At 46.6% G+C, this 17,673-nt stretch overlaps 1 protein-coding gene across 2 annotated transcripts in view; it reads right to left on the bottom strand.

Moving 5' to 3' along the window:
* The window catches only part of PPP2R2C (protein phosphatase 2 regulatory subunit Bgamma), a 189,261-nt gene extending 171,843 nt beyond the window's left edge, over positions 1 to 17,418 (bottom strand). The window contains exon 1 of one of the 2 annotated variants that reach the window (XM_040335400.1): positions 16,973 to 17,418. In XM_040335400.1, coding sequence (XP_040191334.1) covers positions 16,973 to 17,042 — 70 coding nt within the window. In that variant the 5' untranslated portion in view covers positions 17,043 to 17,418. The remainder of the gene's footprint in view (positions 1 to 16,972) is intronic. The other variant, XM_040335401.1, reaches the window with a different exon arrangement.
* Between the last annotated feature and the right edge of the window lie 255 nt (positions 17,419 to 17,673).

Genomic DNA, 17,673 nt, shown 5'->3' with positions numbered 1-17,673 from the left:
GCCGTGTACACACGATAGTTTTTTCCGATGAAAAAAGTCCGATGGACTTTTTTCATCGAAAAAATTCCGATGGACTTTTTTCATCGAAAAAATGATCGTGTGTGGGCCCCATCAGACTTTTTTCTATCAGTGTAAAAAAATAGAACATGTTTTTGTGTGGAAATCCATCTGAGAAAAATCCACGCATGCTCAGAATCAAGTTGACGCATGCTCAGGAGCATTGCACTTAATTTTTCTTGGCTCGTCATAGCGTTTTACATCACCGCGTTTTACATGGTCGGAATTTAGTCTGACAGTGTGTAGGCAAGACTGATGAAAGTCAGCTTCATCGGAATTCCGACCGAAAATTCCTTCGGATTTTATGCCATCGGAAATCTGATCGTGTGTACGTGGCATTAGTCCTCGGGCTGCATATCTTTTCAGAGCTTAGACCGGCTCTGTGGGCCAGATTCATGTAGATCAGCGGATCTTTAGATCCGCTCGATCTACGTGTTTTACGATCCGCCGGTGCAATTTAGCGAGGCTAGTGCAATATTCATCAAGCACTTACCTCGAAAATTGCATCGTCGGATCGTAACTCCCCCGGCGGAATGCAAATTCCGCGGCTAGGGGGAGTGTACAATTTAAATCAGGCGCGTTCCCGCGCCGATTTAACTGCGCATGCGCCGCCGGCGAAATTTCCCAGTGCGCATGCTCCAAATGACGTCGCTAGGACGTCATTGTTAGCGGCGGGTATGTCAATTGCGGCCATCCGTATTCCCGATCGACTTACGCAAACGACGTAAAAATTTGAATCTCGGCGCGGGAACGACGGCCATACTTAACATTAGCTACCCCTCATATAGCAGGGGTAACTATCCGCCGGAAAAAGCCGAACGCAAACGACGTTAAAAAAAAGCGACGGGCGGGCGTACAGACTTGAATCGGCGGGTTCTACTCATTTGCATATCCGACACGTAAAAAAAAAGGGACGACACCTAGCGGCCGGCGGTAGATTGCAGCCTAAGATTCGACTGGTGTAAGTCACTTACACCAGTAGGATCTAAGGGAGATCTATGAGGAATCTGATTCTATGAATCAGCCTCATAGATCCGACCGTCGGCTCTCACAGATACGACGGCGGATCTCAGAGATACGACGGCGGATCTCAGAGATACGACGGCGGATCAGGAGATCCGCCGTCGTATCTCTTGATGAATCTGCCCCTGTGACTTTAACTGACACTGGGCTTTAGCTCTGGCTTCTCCTTTAAAGTATAACTAAAGGCAAACATTTTCTTTTTTTGTTTGTTTTGGATAGAGTGGAGAGGGATTAGAGAACCTGTCAGTTTTTTTTTTTTTTTTTGCTGTCTGTGTCCCTATTAACCACTTCAATACCAGGGACTTTTGGCCATTCCTGCCCAGGACAATTTTCACCTTTCAGCGCTGTCACACTTTGAATGACAATTGCGCAGTCATATTACACTGTACCCAAACTAAATTTTTATCATTTTCTTCCCACAAATAGAGCTTTCCTTTGGTGGTATTTGATCACCTCTAGTGTTTTTATTTTTTGCTGAACAAACTAAAAAACCAACATTTTTGAAAGAAAAAGGCTTTCTTCGTTTTTGTCATAAAATTTGGTTTTCCCCTTCACTGACGGGCACTGATGAAGTGGCACTGGTGGGCACTGATGAAGCGGCACTGATGGGGAGGCACTGATATGTAGAATTGATGGGCACTGAAAGGCAGCACTGATAAGCAGCACTGATGGGCACCAATAGGCGGCACTAATATGCAGCACTGATGGGCACTCATAGGTGGCACTGATGGGCACTGACAGGCGGCATTGATGGGCACTGACAGGCAGCACTGATGGGCACTGACAGGCAGCACTGTTGGGCACTGATAGGTGGTACTGAATTGGAACTGACAGGTGGCACCGATGGGCAGCACTGATGATGAGGTACTGATAGATTACTGACAGGGGTTACTGCTGGGCACTGATTGGCACTGGCACACTTTATTGTTGGGACACTGATGGGCACTGATTGACAGGTGATTTGCACAACTGAAATGCCATTTAACATGGTTAAGGAGATTCACTCTCTTTAAAGCAAAAGAAGATCCCACATTTTGGGTTGTCTCCAGAAGAGGAATAGAGGGAATTTCCCAGAAAATGTGAACACTTGAAATCCACCAGGGCAGCCATTGTCCACAGAAACAAATGAATTCAGGAAGTAACCAGGTGTGTTGGGGCCCATCACCAGCAACATCACCAGCAAAGTCTATATACAATGTAATACTCTGGAACTCAAGCACTAACGCTAGGTTCAAACCTTAAGCCCCATACACACGGTCAGACTTTTTGACAACAAACTTCAAAATGAGCAGGTTTTCAAACAAATTCTACCGTGTGTACGCTCCATCGGACAAACTTTCTCCTTTTTCATTGGACAAACTTTTCGGCAACAAAAGTCCTACGGTGCAAAGTCCTATTGTGTGTACAGAAATCCGAAGTACAAACACGCATGCCCAGAACCAATGTTAAAATCAACCAACAATAGCAGAAGTTGACCAAAGGGTGGCGGTAAAGAGCAGAAAAACCATGTGATGTTGGGAAAGTTTTGGGAAAGTTTGCAGAAAAGTCCTGCTGTGTGTATGCTATGGGTGTGCCCGGCCAACCCCCTTCAAACAAAAATCCACAGAAAAGTTTGTTTGAAGTCCGATCGTGTGTATGAGGCTTTAGAGTTTTTGCAGCCCGCAAAAACTCAAATGAATGGTCTGCCGTGCCTGCATTTTCGAAAAAAATGCAGCCACAGGGAAATTGCATTGGTTTCCCTGCAATTCCCTCACTCGCAAATGCGCTACGAGCTAAGATCCATGGGGATGTCATTCAATATGAATGACAGTCTTGCACGTCTCCTAAAAACAGTGCAATTTGGCTGCAGGTGGTTGAGGTGCGTTTCGCACATTTGCAGCCACATGCATAAGTGTGAATCAAGCCTTAGGCAACATTCACACAACCGCATGGGTGCGGATAAATTGCTGTGTTCAGGGGTGGATAAACGCCACCTCTGGACACGACTATGCTATGACCGCATGCAAACTAGCTGATTAGACGCAATTTGTGTATGGCCAGAAACACTGACCTTGAATGCACCCTGCTGCACAAACCTGCACCAACAACAAAACGCATGAATATGCAGAGGAAAAAAAGTGTGAACCTAGCCTGAAAAGAATAGTAAGAGGTAAGTGCTGGGATCAGCAGCACTATATACATTTGAGGGTTTAAAGTGGATGTAAACCCTATTTATGAAATTTGACCTGGACACATATATCTGTAGTGTTTTCTTATCTGTCTCCAAAGCCCTAAGTCCCATGTGTTTCTGCTATGTTGTTCTTCTGTTATCAGAATGATAACTTCTGACAAGTTTTCCGAGATGGGAGATAGTGTTGCTATAAATAGATTAGCAGAAAGCTTGTCTTGTCACAGCACAGCTTTGAAAGTATCTTCGCTCTTCCACTCTTCTACCTATGTGGAGGGGGGGGGTGTTTGCCTTTCTTCCAATCAGTTGTCTTCCAGTTTAAGCCAACAATACACTCCTACAGCTGAATAAGTAAGTGGAAAATCTAATCCCATGTAAGAATTCTAAAGAATTTAGAAAGGGAAAGACAGCAGATATACAGTACATGTAAAACTTATGTAGGGAGATTTGCTTCATCCCTGTGTATTATCTGAGGCTGTTCACTTCACTGGGTATATGTGAGAGTTTACTTAAAGTCATTCACAGCAATCAATCACATTCCTAGTCTAGAACTAGACTCACTAGCATGGGCGTCCGCTCCATAGGGCAAGGGAGGGTGATCGCCCCCCCCCCCCCTGGAATCGCCAGGAGCAGGGCTGGACTGGCCCTGGGGCCGCTTTAAGCGGCAACTGCACTGCAGTGCTCTCCTCCCTCTGTCCTCGGTGCTCGTATTCTATGTCTCACACGTCTGTGTGCAAGGTCCCGCCCCCCTAGTTCGGCTCGTCTAATAGTCTTCTAGTGTTCCACCTATCACACGAACCAAACTAGGGGGTGGGGCACATGAGGTTGGGAAGGTATCAGCGCTTTCCTGAATCAGTCTGCATGTATACAACTCTCCCTCTCCTGGACAGCGTCTTCTCTCCCCCCTCTCTAGTCATTTCTATCCTGCTTTCACTTTAGCAGTGTCCCGATGTTTGTGGGAGATCACCACCTCGGCCCCCCCTCCCCCAGCCTCCTGTTATCTCTCCCTGCTTTAGACAATCTATTCCTGCTCTGTACAGTGACCCCCCTCCTCTCCTGTGCCCTTCTCTCGGACCCCCTCCTCTCTCTACCTGCACAGCAAAACTGAGTGATGTTTTCTCCTGTCTCTGTGCTGCTGAAACTGCCTCTACTCAGCCAACAGGTAACAGTAACACACTTTCAGGCTTCATATCACTGCTAATTGTGAAGACAAGACAACTGTTATTTCAGATTCTATTTTTAGTAAGGGCCCATTCACAAGGGGTGCGAACATGCATCTCCCATGCAGGGCTGGCGTTTATCAGCACAGCACAGTGCTGCAGGGTGCCAGGGATGGACTGGCTATTGGGACTGCAGGGAGTTTTCCGGTGGGCCGACGGCTCAGTGGGCCGGCTTCAGTGACAGCAGACCGCCGCCCCCCTCCGCTCCTCTGTTTCTCGCTTCCTGCAGCGCTCATCTGGGGGGAACAGTGAAGCAGGGGGAGGACCAGAGGAGCAGGGACGACGACAGAGGAGCATGGGGAAGGGGACAGACAGCTGACTCAACAGCTATGGCCTGGGAGTTTCTCACTTCTGCCTAATCGTGTCCCATAAGGGGGGGGCACCGAACTGATTCTTTTCCCCGGGGGGAAATAATGTGTAGCTTCCCCACTGGTACCACCTTTAAAAGTACCAGTACCAGCCATTCTACTCTAATAAAGTAGAACAGCTAGTGGCTAGTGAAGGGGGAGAGGGGCTTGGGTGGCCGGGGGGGGGGGGGTGGAGTTGTCCGGCCGCCATGGGAGAGACTTGTCAAAGTGGGCCAGTCTGGATGAAGTCCAGGGCCAAATTTTTGTCCCAGTCCAGCCCTGCAGGGTGCTGTGTAATGTAAAGGGGTCCAGTGATGCAGGGTGCTGTGTAATGTAAAGGGGGCCAGTGATGCAGGGTGCTGTGTAATGTAAAGGGGTCCAGAGCTGTGAGGTGCTGTGTAATGTAAAGGGGTCCAGAGGTGCAGTTGTGGAGAGGGGGTACACAGTAGTGACAAAGAGATATTAAAAAGACGCAGGGGGCACAGTGGGGTGTTTTTTACATTTTAACATGGGGGGGTCGCTTCTAACCCCCGCTAGCGGTCGAAAAAAGGGTAAAATGAGACTGTGTATTGCCGCTGCCAAAGCGCCCCTCCCCCCCTGAAAAAATTTCAGCGGACGCCCATGCTCACTAGTTACAGGCACTTCCGTCTTCTCCTGGTCTTTCTTCCAGGTTTGGACTGGTCTATCACTTACTTGGCAGGGGCACAATGACATCACTCCTGCAAATGCGCTTGGGAGTCTCATCATCACAGCACAAAAAGGTGCCCTAAATGCATGCTTAAAGGAACACTAAAGACAATTTATTTAAAAAAAAAAATTTTTTTAATAATAAACATGTCATACTTACCTCCACTGTGCAGCTTGTTTTGCACAGAGTGGTCTAGAACCTGGTCTGGGGTCCCTCGTGGCTGTCTCGGCTCCTCCCCGCAAGAACTATCCACCTTCATGCGAGCTCTCTCGCATGGTGGTTAGTTCTTGCTGGCGCGCTCCCGTGTTACAGCCGGCGCCGCCCCTCGCCATTGGATGTGATTGACAGCGCTGCTTTTCATTCAACCAATAAATTAGCCGAAAACCCCCGGCCGAGAAGCCAGCACGTTCGCGGCGCGGGACTTTTGAGGGGTCAGGTAAGTAAACGGGGGGCTGCTCATCCTCGGATGTTTTTTCACCTTAATGCATAGAATGAAAAAACGTATACATTTACAACCCCTTTAACTGCACAGGGGAGATGATTCAGGTTAAATGTATGGTTATTAAAGCAGCAGTAGGAATTTTTAAGATGCTCTGGCTAAATGGTTCCTGGAAGTCCAGTCCCACTCTATGGATTATGTGCATTTTTTATGGCTGTAATAGGCACACTAAGCTTCAGTTCAGAATAGAGCAGCTACCTCTGCATGTGGTCCAATATTCTCTGCAATGTGCTGCACCATATACATTATATGCGGTCTGCATTATTTACAGAACTACTGTAATGTTCCACTGTCACCCATCCCTTATCAGTTATTCTGTCTTTTCACCTGAGCGTGGCCAGGAAATTTTGAAATAATAAAATAAAAAAGGAACTCACAAATTAGAGAATTCTGGTTTGCAGTTGCACCTTCCTACTCTACTGCCATTGGAACCGACCCAATCATGTATTATGGAAAATCCTGTATTATAGACCGCTGATTTATAAATAGAACACTCTTTAGAACATTTTCCTCAAATGTCTTATGGTAAATAAAGCCCTGGATCTATGAATAGAACAATACTATTGTGATTCATGCACCCTAAATATATGGCCCCCAAGATTCTGTTTAGACATCATGCTGCCCTAGGCACATGATCTAGGGTGGCACCCTATAGTACAAGTTCCTTGACTTGGTATGGGATTACATACCTCCCAACTGTCCCTGATTTCGAGGGACTGTCCCTGATTTGGAGCAATGTCCCTCCGTCCCTCATTCTCCTCATTTGTCCCTCATTTTGGTCTGATCTATACAGATGTATATAAAATGCTTTTTTTATCTATCAAAAAGTGTTTCCCAGTGCTAAACCTTTCATCTGGTTTCTAAATTGCTGCATTTGTAAATCCCAAAAGCCAATATAAAGAAATGGTAGTGGTAAAAAAAGCACTTGTGGGTTTAACCAATCTTATTTTTTTTGTACAATTCTCCTTTAAGGGGGCGTGGCAAGGGGTGTGTCCTATGCCTGCATACTTTTGCTGATAGGTGTCCCTCATTCCCATCTCAGAAAGTTGGGAGGTATGGGATTCATTTAGTTTAAATTACTGCTAGAGAATGCTACTGGAGGCAGCATGTGGCCACTATTAAGAACCTTCTGACACCTCTCAACATCCCTGCACTTCCCTACAACCAGGGCTTTTTTTCAGCAGGAACGCGGGGGAACGCAGTTCCGGCACCTCCAGCTCTGAATGTATGTAATGGTGCCCGGAGGTGGGTAGGGAGTGGAACCAAGGAATGGTGCTTGGAGGTGGGTAGGGGGTGGAGAAAGGGAATGGTGCTCTGAGGTGGGTAGGGGATGGCACAAGGAATGGTGCTCGATGGTGGCTAGGGGGTAGAACCAAGAAATGGTGCTTAGCGGTGGGTAGGGGGTGAAACGAATGAATAGTGCTCGGAGGTGGGTAGGAGGTGGAACCAAGGAACGGTGCTCAGAGGTGGGTAGGGAGTGGAACTAAGAAATGGTGCTCGGAGGTGGGTAGGAGGTGGAACCAAGGAACGGTGCTCAGAGGTGGGTAGGGAGTGGAACTAAGAAATGGTGCTCGGAGGTGGGTAGGAGGTGGAACCAAGGAACGGTGCTCAGAGGTGGGTAGGGAGTGAAACTAAGGAATGGTGCTCGGAGGTGGGTAGGAGGTGGAACCAAGGAACGGTGCTCAGAGGTGGGTAGGGAGTGGAACTAAGGAATGGTGCTCGGAGGTGGGTAGGGGGGGGGAACCAATGAATGGTGCTTGGAGGTGGGTAGGGGGTGGAACCAATGAATGGTGCTTGGAGGTGGGTAGGAGGTGGAACCAAGGAACGGTGCTCAGAGGTGGGTAGGGAGTGGAACTAAGGAATGGTGCTCGGAGGTGGGTAGGGGGTGGAACCAATGAATGGGGCTCGGAGGTGGGTAGGGGGTGGACACAAGAGGTGACTCCGAAGGAGGGAGTTCCTGCACCTATTCTGTGAGAAAAAAAGACCTGCCTACAACGCTTTCTTAAAGCCCAACTCCATGAATTAGACAGCATACATCCACATTGGCTTCCCCCCAACACTGCAAAGGTTAAATGCTCCTTAGGTTTGGGGAAGCTGAAAAGGCTGTATTATATACCTTACACCCACTTCAGCGGCTCCAGCACTCACTTTCTCTTCCTCTGGTGCTCCAAGAGGTCCCTTGGTGTCATCACGTACAATGCAGGGCTTATTACTCCTGCATTGTTAATGGAAGAGACAGGAGTGTGAATGCGGCAAGCAGCGCCTTAGAGAGGAAGCTTCCTGGGGGTAGTGCTGGAGGAGCCCTCTTGGAACAAGGAATAGGATTACTACTTTTTCCGGTACCATTAGACTAAATGAGCAGATAACCTTTGCACTGTGAGGGAGAGCACCTTTGCAAGGGTACAATTAGGTAGATTCACAAAGAGTTAGGCCGGCTTATCAGTAGATAAGCCGGCCTAACACAGAATCTACGCCAACGGATGTTTAAGCGTATGCTCAAACAGAGATACGCTTAAACATATCTAAGATAGGACGGCTTGCGCCGTCCTATCTGAGATTGCAATTTTTCTGATGGCCGCTAGGTGGCGCTTCCATTGCAGCCGGCGTAGATTATGTAAATGAGGGGATACGCCGATTCACGAACGTACGCCAGGCCGACGCAGTACTTTTACGCCGTTTACGTAAGAGATAGGCCGCGTAAAGTTAGAGCTAGGCTTTAGTGGAATAGTAATGTTAAGTATGACTGCCGTTCCCGCCGCGAAATTCAAAATGTTTACGTCGTTTGCGTAAGTCGTCCGCGAATCGGGATTTACGTTGTTTACGTCCACGTCGAAATCAATAGGCTTGTACGGCGTACTTAGCCGCAATGCACACTGGGAAATGTAGTCGCCCGGCACATGCGCAGTGACAAAAAACGTCAAAAACGTGAGGTCAAGCCTCATTACCATGAAACACGCCCCCCCCAACCCATTTGAATTAGGCGCCCTTACGCCCGCTCGTTTTAGGCTATGCCGCCGTTAATTAGCAGGTAAGTATATTGAGAATCATTACTAGCCTAGCTAATTTACGGCGGCGTAGCCTAAACAGGCTACGCTACGCCGCCCTAACTTTATGCCATTGTACCTGAATCTACCTAAATGTGTCTAATTCCTAGAGTTGGGCTGTAAATTAACCACAAATGCCCAGAAGTGGCAAATTTAGGAAAACAAAAACAGTAAAAAAACAGGTCCTCAGTTTGCCAATTTTGAGGCATTATGCTGTCCATTCAGAGGCAGTTCTAGGCTTTATGAGGCCTAAGGCAAAATTTAGACACGAGGCCCCACTCCTCCTATCCAGGCACACAGGAAGTCTGCACGGCCGGACACTCACTTTCTCTCTGGGCGGTCGGGCAGGCTGCAGCAGGCGCTGGGAGGGGATCCATCCACTGGAGCTCCTCCTTCCCCTTCACAGACAGTCATAGGGCAGCTGGATAGTTTCCGCCACCTGGTCCGACTCCTGACCCAAATAGGCAGACGCGGAGAGGCCAGGTGAGCGGCGCGGGCTGAAGGAGCAGCTTAGCTGTTTTAGGACCCTACTTGGACTTGCAGCCCGCCCGGTGCGTCTTTTACAGATGGCCCCTGAAGCCAGTTGGTCAGTCCACATTTGTGATCGAGCACAGGCAAATTAGGTGGCCGCGAGGCCCCTGTGAGTGCTAGGCCTTAGGCGGCCGCCTAATTAGAGAGCCCCCTCTGTGTCCATTTCTGCCATAATGGTAAATACAGTCCTGGTGCCAGTTAAAAAAGATAACCTAACAATTGTACATTTCTACAGAACCAATTTCTGGGTCCAGTTGGAGTAGGAGTTTGCTGTTAGATTAAGATGAAGAGGGCAAGGTCAGGTAAGTTTATAGCAAATAATAGGCAGCCTGATCTAGCTTCTTCAATCAGCCTTGAGTACAACACCAAGAGTTGACTGATGGAGGCCACCGCGCCAACCTTGTGTAGGCCGGACGGTTTAAACTGCATCTGCCCCTGTTATGAATTACCCTTTTCCATGTACAATTTGGCATAGAATTGCTTTCTATTTACAGTCCAGCAATTGTTTGTAAAAGCACAGTTGTCTTTCAATGTTTGGAACCCCCAGAATATCAATAATGACATTCATTCCGCTAGATTCCATTGTGTCCTTCTCCTGAGAGCCAGAAACTATGCCGCCATTCAGCTTATATATTGCACACTGGGGATTCCTATCTTGTGATAGAAGAGTAGGCAACCTTTTCCTTAATTTATCTCCTCCTTGCTGTTGGATATTTTATTACCACTTCTCTCTAATCTCCGGCAAAACCAACCATGAGCCGCTTACATCTATGACGAGCTACGCCACCTTTTGCAATCAGCGTCCCTGAATTTAATACAGAACAATTAGATGATTACTTTATCCGCCAGTCCTGCACACAGCTTAGCCAATAGCGCTTAAAAAAAAAGGTCGTTGAAAATTCATGAGGCAAACCTTGCCATATATATCATTATATTGGAATACCCGCACATACGCATCCCCAAAGGAGACATAGATTATACAATGTTACGTTTCTATAAAAATACATAGACTGCTGCTGCTAATACCTCCCAAGCCTGAAAGGCAACGTATAATCCACCTACATCTTCCCTTGAACATGAATATATTTCTGTCTGCAGGAATTAACCTCTTTAGTACCGGATGGAATGGCGATGGCACCCTGCAGCACTGGTGCCCTGGATGAAATTTCTACCTGGGACACTACCGGTATCTTCTTTGTGTAGGTTTTTAATTGAGGCAGGATCGTTAGACTGTAAACTCCTTTCTGCGGGGACTGTTGTGAATGCTTTGAAGTCCCCGCACTGTTTAACCCACCTATAGATGACTAGGTTCCTATCTAAAACTAGTGTAGGTGCCGCAGGTTACATAGGACTGTAAGCTCCAGGGGCTTCTACCCATGGCAAGGACTTCATCACATCTTCTGCATCTGCTAGATCAAATGCTGCATCTGATCAATAGAACGCAATTAAATTGGAGGTAGCGTTCAGACGTGCATGATTCTAAGCTGCTCAACCCACCTACAGATAAATGAGCTCCTATCTAAAACAAGTGTGGGTGCTTGTATGCCTGCTTCAGGTTACATTAGTGTAAGTGTGAGTGTAAGCTCTTAGGACAACTGCCAATAGTCCTACTTAAAGGATAAATCACAAGAGTGATCTTCTGTATTTGCTAGATAGAATGCTGCATCTCATTGACAAGGTGCAATTATATCAGTGGCAACTGCGATTCTGCACCCTAAACTCCCCACTGTAGTTAAGACCTTAGACCTATTATTTGGTGTAGTTTAGCGCTATATGATTAAATTAAAAAGGATGCCATTCACTGCTAGATCCCTCTTGGCATGCAATAAAGCCATGATAAATAGGACGCAAATAAATAAGTGGTAAACGCATGCGATTCTGGTACTGTATGAACCCCTGATCGATAGAACGCAACTAAAGTGGCGGCAACTGCATTCCTTAGGCCAGGGTTCGACGAATCCCAGGCACCAGGTCGCCATTGCGACTAGAATTAGCGAATTAGCGACCTGGCGCCTGGGGCGGCACAGCTGGGGTATCCTGTGTCTCCGTGCGCCCCCACCTCCCTCGACGCCGGTAATTGAGGCTGTGGCTTTCTGGCCTTCTGCAGGCCTATGCTTCCTTCTGTGATCTGGCGCCATCTTGTGGTGGCCGTTGGTATGACAAGACAACCAGCAATGCTAATGGAGCTTCCCCTGTCTGTTTTCACTGCCATCTCCTTCCCTCTAATTAGAACCCCCCAAACATTATATATATATTTTTTATTCTAACATTTTAGAGAATAAAATGGCGGTCGTTGCAATACTTTCTGTCACACCTTATTTACGTAGCGGTCTTACAAGCGCACTTTTTGGGGAAAAAAATACACTTTTTTTAATTTAAAAATAAGACACCAATAAAGTTAGCCCAATTTTTTTTTTTATATTGTGAAAGATAATGTTATGCCGAGTAAATTGATACCCAACATGTCACGCTTCAAAATTGCATCCACTCGTGGAATGGCGACAAACTTTTTCCTTTTAAAATCTCCAAAGGCGACGTTTAAAAAAATTCTATAGGTTGCATGTTTTGAGTTACAGAGGAGGTCTAGGGCTAGAATTATTGCTCTCGCTCTACCAATCATGGTGATACCTCACATGTGTGGTTTAAACACCGCTTTCATATGCGGGCTCTACTCACGTATGCGTTCGCTTCTGCGTGCGAGCTCTGCAGGACGGGGGCGTTCCTGTCGCCTATCTTTTTTAGCTGGCTCCTAGATTCCAGGCAAATTTGTCAAGCCCTGCCTTAGGCACATAATTATATTCCTAAAACTTGCCAGCGTAGTTTAGCCCTATATTATTACAGTACATTTAAAAAAAAGGATGCCAGCTAGGCCCCTCTTGGCAGTCTATAAACCCCTGATGGATAAGACGCAAATACAACTGCATTTAAATTCTGTAACTAAAACTTACTAGTGTAGTTTAGACATTAGCCTTCATCATTAGTGTAGTTTAGCCTATATAATTCATTTAAAAAGTAAAGATGCCAGACAATTGTATAAACCTATTGAGAGGGGACAAATAAAGCAACGAAAACTTGCCAGTGTAGTTGAGCATAAAGCCCTATAATACATATTAGGGTTGTCCCGATACCACTTTTTTAGGACCAAGTACTGTACAAGTACCGATACTTTTTTTCAAGTAGTCGCCGATACCGAATACCGATACTTTTTTTAAATGTCATGTGACCGTTTTCAAACCACAATACAGACCAAGGATATTTTCTTTAGAATTATGAAGAACTGGTACATCATGGTGTGGGGCTGTTTTTTAGCATACGGTACTGGAAAACTACATATCATTGAAGGAGTGATCACTGCCAGTGCCACCTATCAGTGCAGCTCATCGGTGCCAGTGCCCAAAAGTGCAGCTAGCCAGTGCCACCTATCAGTGCAGATCAGTGCCCATTAGTGCATCAGTGCAGGGAGGCAGCTTATTAGTGCATCTCATCAGTGCCACCCAATCAATGCCAGTGCCACCTATCAGTGCCATCCAATGGCACTGATAGGTGGCACTGGCATTGATTGGATGGCACTCATAAATGGGTGGCACTGGCATTGATTGGATGGCACTCATAAATGTGGCACTGATGAGATGCACTAATAAGCTGCCTCCCTGCACTGATATAGCACCTCCCCCCCCCCCCCCCAAAAAAAAAAGTTAACCACTTCAGGTTCGTTGCAGCCAGTACTGTACCCACACTTCTTCTGCACAATTAAACATTATCTCATCTGTATGACAGTGACTTCCCCAGCGCTCATGGCTTACTTGCTTTTTACTGTACTTTTCCTGTCGATCGTGCGGTGCGGTCCTTTCGCAAGGCAATGCAGACTCCTAGGACGCCGGGGACGGCCTCTGGATGACGTCACGCACGCCGCCGGTCAGTGTCTGTGTTCAGTATAGTACTGAAGGGGAGGAGCACGCTCAGCCTCGGCGCACTAGCACCGCCCGCGCTACAAGAGGCTATGTTGTTGTGGATAGCCGCGGCTCTGCTGTGAATCATAGCCGCTACTCGCGGCCCGCGGCCCGTGATTAAATGTTGTTCACTGCGTCATTTGGGCCTATATCATAATGCAGGCTGCAGCTGCCTGGACGTGTGGATTATATAGCGGTCGTCGGCCGGCCGCCGGGCCCTGGTGAGAGAATTAAGTTTGGGCCTATATTATGACGGGGGCCTGGAGCTGCAGCTCCATCAGCCCCACGGTTAATCCGGCCCTGCCTCTATGCACCGCTCGATGTCACAAAAAAAGTATTCTATTTTGGTATCGGGAGTATTTGCGCGAGTACGAGTACTAGCGCAAATACTCGGTATCGGTCCCGATACCGATACTGGTATCGGTATCGGGACAACCCTAATACATATTATTACCAAAAAAGCATGCCAGCCATTGCTAGGTCCCTCTTGGCGCTGAATAAACCCGAGTCATAGGGTGCAAATAAAGCAGTGTAGTTTAGACCTACCATATATAAGTACAATTTGCCATTTCTAGCCCCCTCTTGGTACTGTATGAACCCCTGGTCAATAGGATGCAATTAAAGTGGTGGTATCTGTGTTTTAGGGCACACAATTCGGTGCATAAAACTTGCCGGTGTAGTTTAGCCCTATATGATTACATTAAAAAAAGGATGCTAGCCATTGCTAGGTCCCTATTGGCAATGTATAAACCATTGATTGATAGGACACAATTATAACTGCATTTAGATTCTATGCCTAAAGCACACCACTGTAGCTTTATTCATTAGTGTTACCCTAAATAATAATAAAAAAAAGGATGCCAATCATTGCTAGGTCACTCTTGGCATTGTATAAACCCATGAATGAGAGGGTGCAATTTGTTGTGCCTATTGCATTTAAATTCTGCACTTAAAACCCGCCAGTATATATATATATATATATATATATATATATATATATATATATATATATATATATATATATATAGTATATACAATTTAAAAAAAGATGCCAGTCATAGGTAGGTCCTACTTGACACTGTATGATTCCCTGATCAATAGGACACAATCAAAGTGGTGTCAACTGTGGTTAAATGTGCACAATTTTGTACCTAAAGTTCACCAGTGTAATTGAGCCCCATATAGTTAAATAAAATAAAAAAAATGCCAGTCACTGCTAGGTCCCTTAAGGCACTGCAGCACTGAACTCCTGATCAATAGGATGCAATTAAAGCTATGGCAACTGAATTTAAATGTGCACAATTTTGAGGCTAAAGTTTGACAGTGTATTTGCACCCTATACAATAAAATCTCAAAAAAAAAAAAAAAAGATGCCAGTCATTGACAGGTCCCTGTTGGCAGTGCATGAAACCCCGATCCATAAAACATGATTAAAGCAATGGCAACTGCATTTACATGTGCACAATCCTGCACCTAAATCTTGCTTGTATAGTTGAGCCCTAAATAATTAAATCGAGGTGCCAGTCATTGCTAGGTCCCTCTTGGCACGATAGGAACCCCCTGATCTATAGGATGCAACTGCATTTAAATTCTGCGCCTAAACCTCCCCAGTGTAGTTAATCCCACAGCCCTACATTGCTATTGCTAGGTCCCTGTTGGCGCTATATGAGCCCCTGATCTGTAGGACGCAAATTAAAGTGATGGCAACCGCATTTCAAGGCACAGGATTTTGCACCTAAAACTTGCCTGTGCAGTTGAGCCCTATACAATTAAATTTCTTAAAAAGGGTGCCAGTCATTGGTAGGTCCCTCTTGGCACTGTACTAACCCCCTGATCTATAGGACGCAAATTAAAGCAGAGGCAACTGAATTTAAATTATGTGCCTAAACCTCACCAGTGTAGTTAATCCCACAGCCCTACATAAATAAAATGTATAAAATAAGAATGCCAGCCATCGCTAGGTCCCTGTTGGCGCTCTATGAGCCCCTGATCGATAGGACGTGATTAAATTGATGGCAACCACGTTTCAAGGCACGAGACTAAGCCCCTGATCTATAAGATGCAAATTAAAGCGATGGAAACCGCGTTTCAAGGCGCAGGACTCTGCACCTAAAACTTGCCTGTGCAGTTAAGCCCTATATAATGAAATCTCTAGAAAAAGAATGCCAGTCATTGCTAGGTCCCTGTTGGCACGATACGAACCCCCTGATTTATAGGACGCAAATAAAGTGGAAGCAACTGCGTTTCAATTCTGCACCTTAACCCCCAACCCCCCCTCCTCAAATGTAGTTGACCCCACAACCCTTTATAATGAAATGTATAAGATAAAGATGCCAGCCATTGCTAGGTCCCTGTTGGCGCTCTATGAGCCCCTGAATGATAGGATGCGATTAAAGCGATGGCAACCGCATTTCAAGGCGCAGGATTCTACACCTAAAACTTGCCTGTGCAGTTAAGCCCTATATAATTAAATTCCTTAAAAAAGGATGCCAGTCATTGCTATGTCCCTGTTGGCATGATACAAAGCCTCTGTGGGATGCAAATAAAGCGGAAGCAACTGCATTTCAATTCTGCACCTAACCCCCCCCCCCCCCCCAGTGTAGTTGACCCTTCAGCCCTATCTAATAAAATGTATAAGATAAAGATGCCAGCCATTTCTAGGTCCCTCTTGGCACGAGACTAACCCCCCTGATCAATAAGATGCGAATTAAAGCGATGGCAACCGCGTTTCAAGGCGCAGGACTCTGCACCTAAAACTTGCCTGTGCAGTTGAGCCCCATATAATGAAATCTCTAAAAAAGGATGCCAGTCATTGCTAGGTCCCTGTTGGCACGATACGAACCCCCTGATTTATAGGACGCAAATAAAGCGGAAGCAACTGCGTTTCAATTCTGCACCCCTAACCCCCCCAAATGTAGTTGACCCCACAACCCTTTATAATGAAATGTATAAGATAAAGATGCCAGCCATTGCTAGGTCCCTCTTGGCACGAGACTAACCCCCTGATCTATAAGATGCGAATTAAAGCGATGCCAACCGCGTTTCAAGGCGCAGGACTCTGCACCTAAAACTTGCCTGTGCAGTTGAGCCCCATATGATGAAATCTCTAAAAAAGGATGCCAGTCATTGCTAGGTCCCTGTTGGCACGATACGAATCCCCTGATTTATAGGACGCAAATAAAGCGGAAGCAACTGCGTTTCAATTCTGCACCTAACCCCCCCACCCCAAATGTAGTTGACCCCACAACCCTTTATAATGAAATGTATAAGATAAAGATGCCAGCCATTGCTAGGTCCCTGTTGGCACTGAATGCATGCAGCTGATCCTTGCATAAATGAATAGGTTGCAGATAAGAGGACTACCATGACAAGACACACATAGAGCACAAGGACTGGCACAGATGGGGGGGGGGGTGAAGGGGGCACAGAGAGGGGGGGAGGGTTACCTTCAGTCACATAGTTATGGTCCCGGAGAAAGCTATGGTTAATTTTTCGGGTGTCCACGTCCTCGCCCATTGACAGCAGGATTACTCAGCATGCCTCTCCGCAGCGGACTGATGGAATCGGCAGAGGTCGCCGCAAGAGCAACATCCATACTGGTACAGGCTAGCAGAGGAGAGGGCAGCGAGCCACCGAGACCAGCGTCATCCTCATCCCGACCATCCCGTCCATGCACGACGATGACAAGGACAGCACACGGGTGCTGAACAGATCGGAGATCGCGCTGGGTGAATGAGGCCACTGCAGAGCCCGAGCAACCGCTGCTTGTCACTTCTTCTTCTCCTTCTCTGCTGCTGTCATCTGCTTCCTTCTCTGCAGCATCACGGCTCGCCCCTCCCCAGCAGCTTCTTCTGGCCCAACCACACAGGAGGAGACATGGCTCTGCAGGGACTGCACTCCTGTCTCATGTGTGTGCTGCTGGGGGCATGCAAGTTTTCTCACTGCCTGCCTGCTTAATACATTACTTATCATGCTATCATCTATTCCACCCATGCAGACTACACATCAATATACGGGGTGGCAACTGCATGGCATTTACATTCAGTAGATACAAAAAAAAAAGAATATTCTCAAAGAATAAGAAAACAAACAAACAGATACTTAGTATTATAAATATATATAAAAACAAATATTATCATAAGTGTGT

The sequence above is a fragment of the Rana temporaria genome, chromosome 1, assembly GCF_905171775.1.
Source record: "Rana temporaria chromosome 1, aRanTem1.1, whole genome shotgun sequence".
Lineage (NCBI taxonomy): Eukaryota > Metazoa > Chordata > Amphibia > Anura > Ranidae > Rana > Rana temporaria.
Note: the sequence above shows the minus strand (reverse complement) of the source record. Positions and strands in the feature narration are given on the sequence as shown.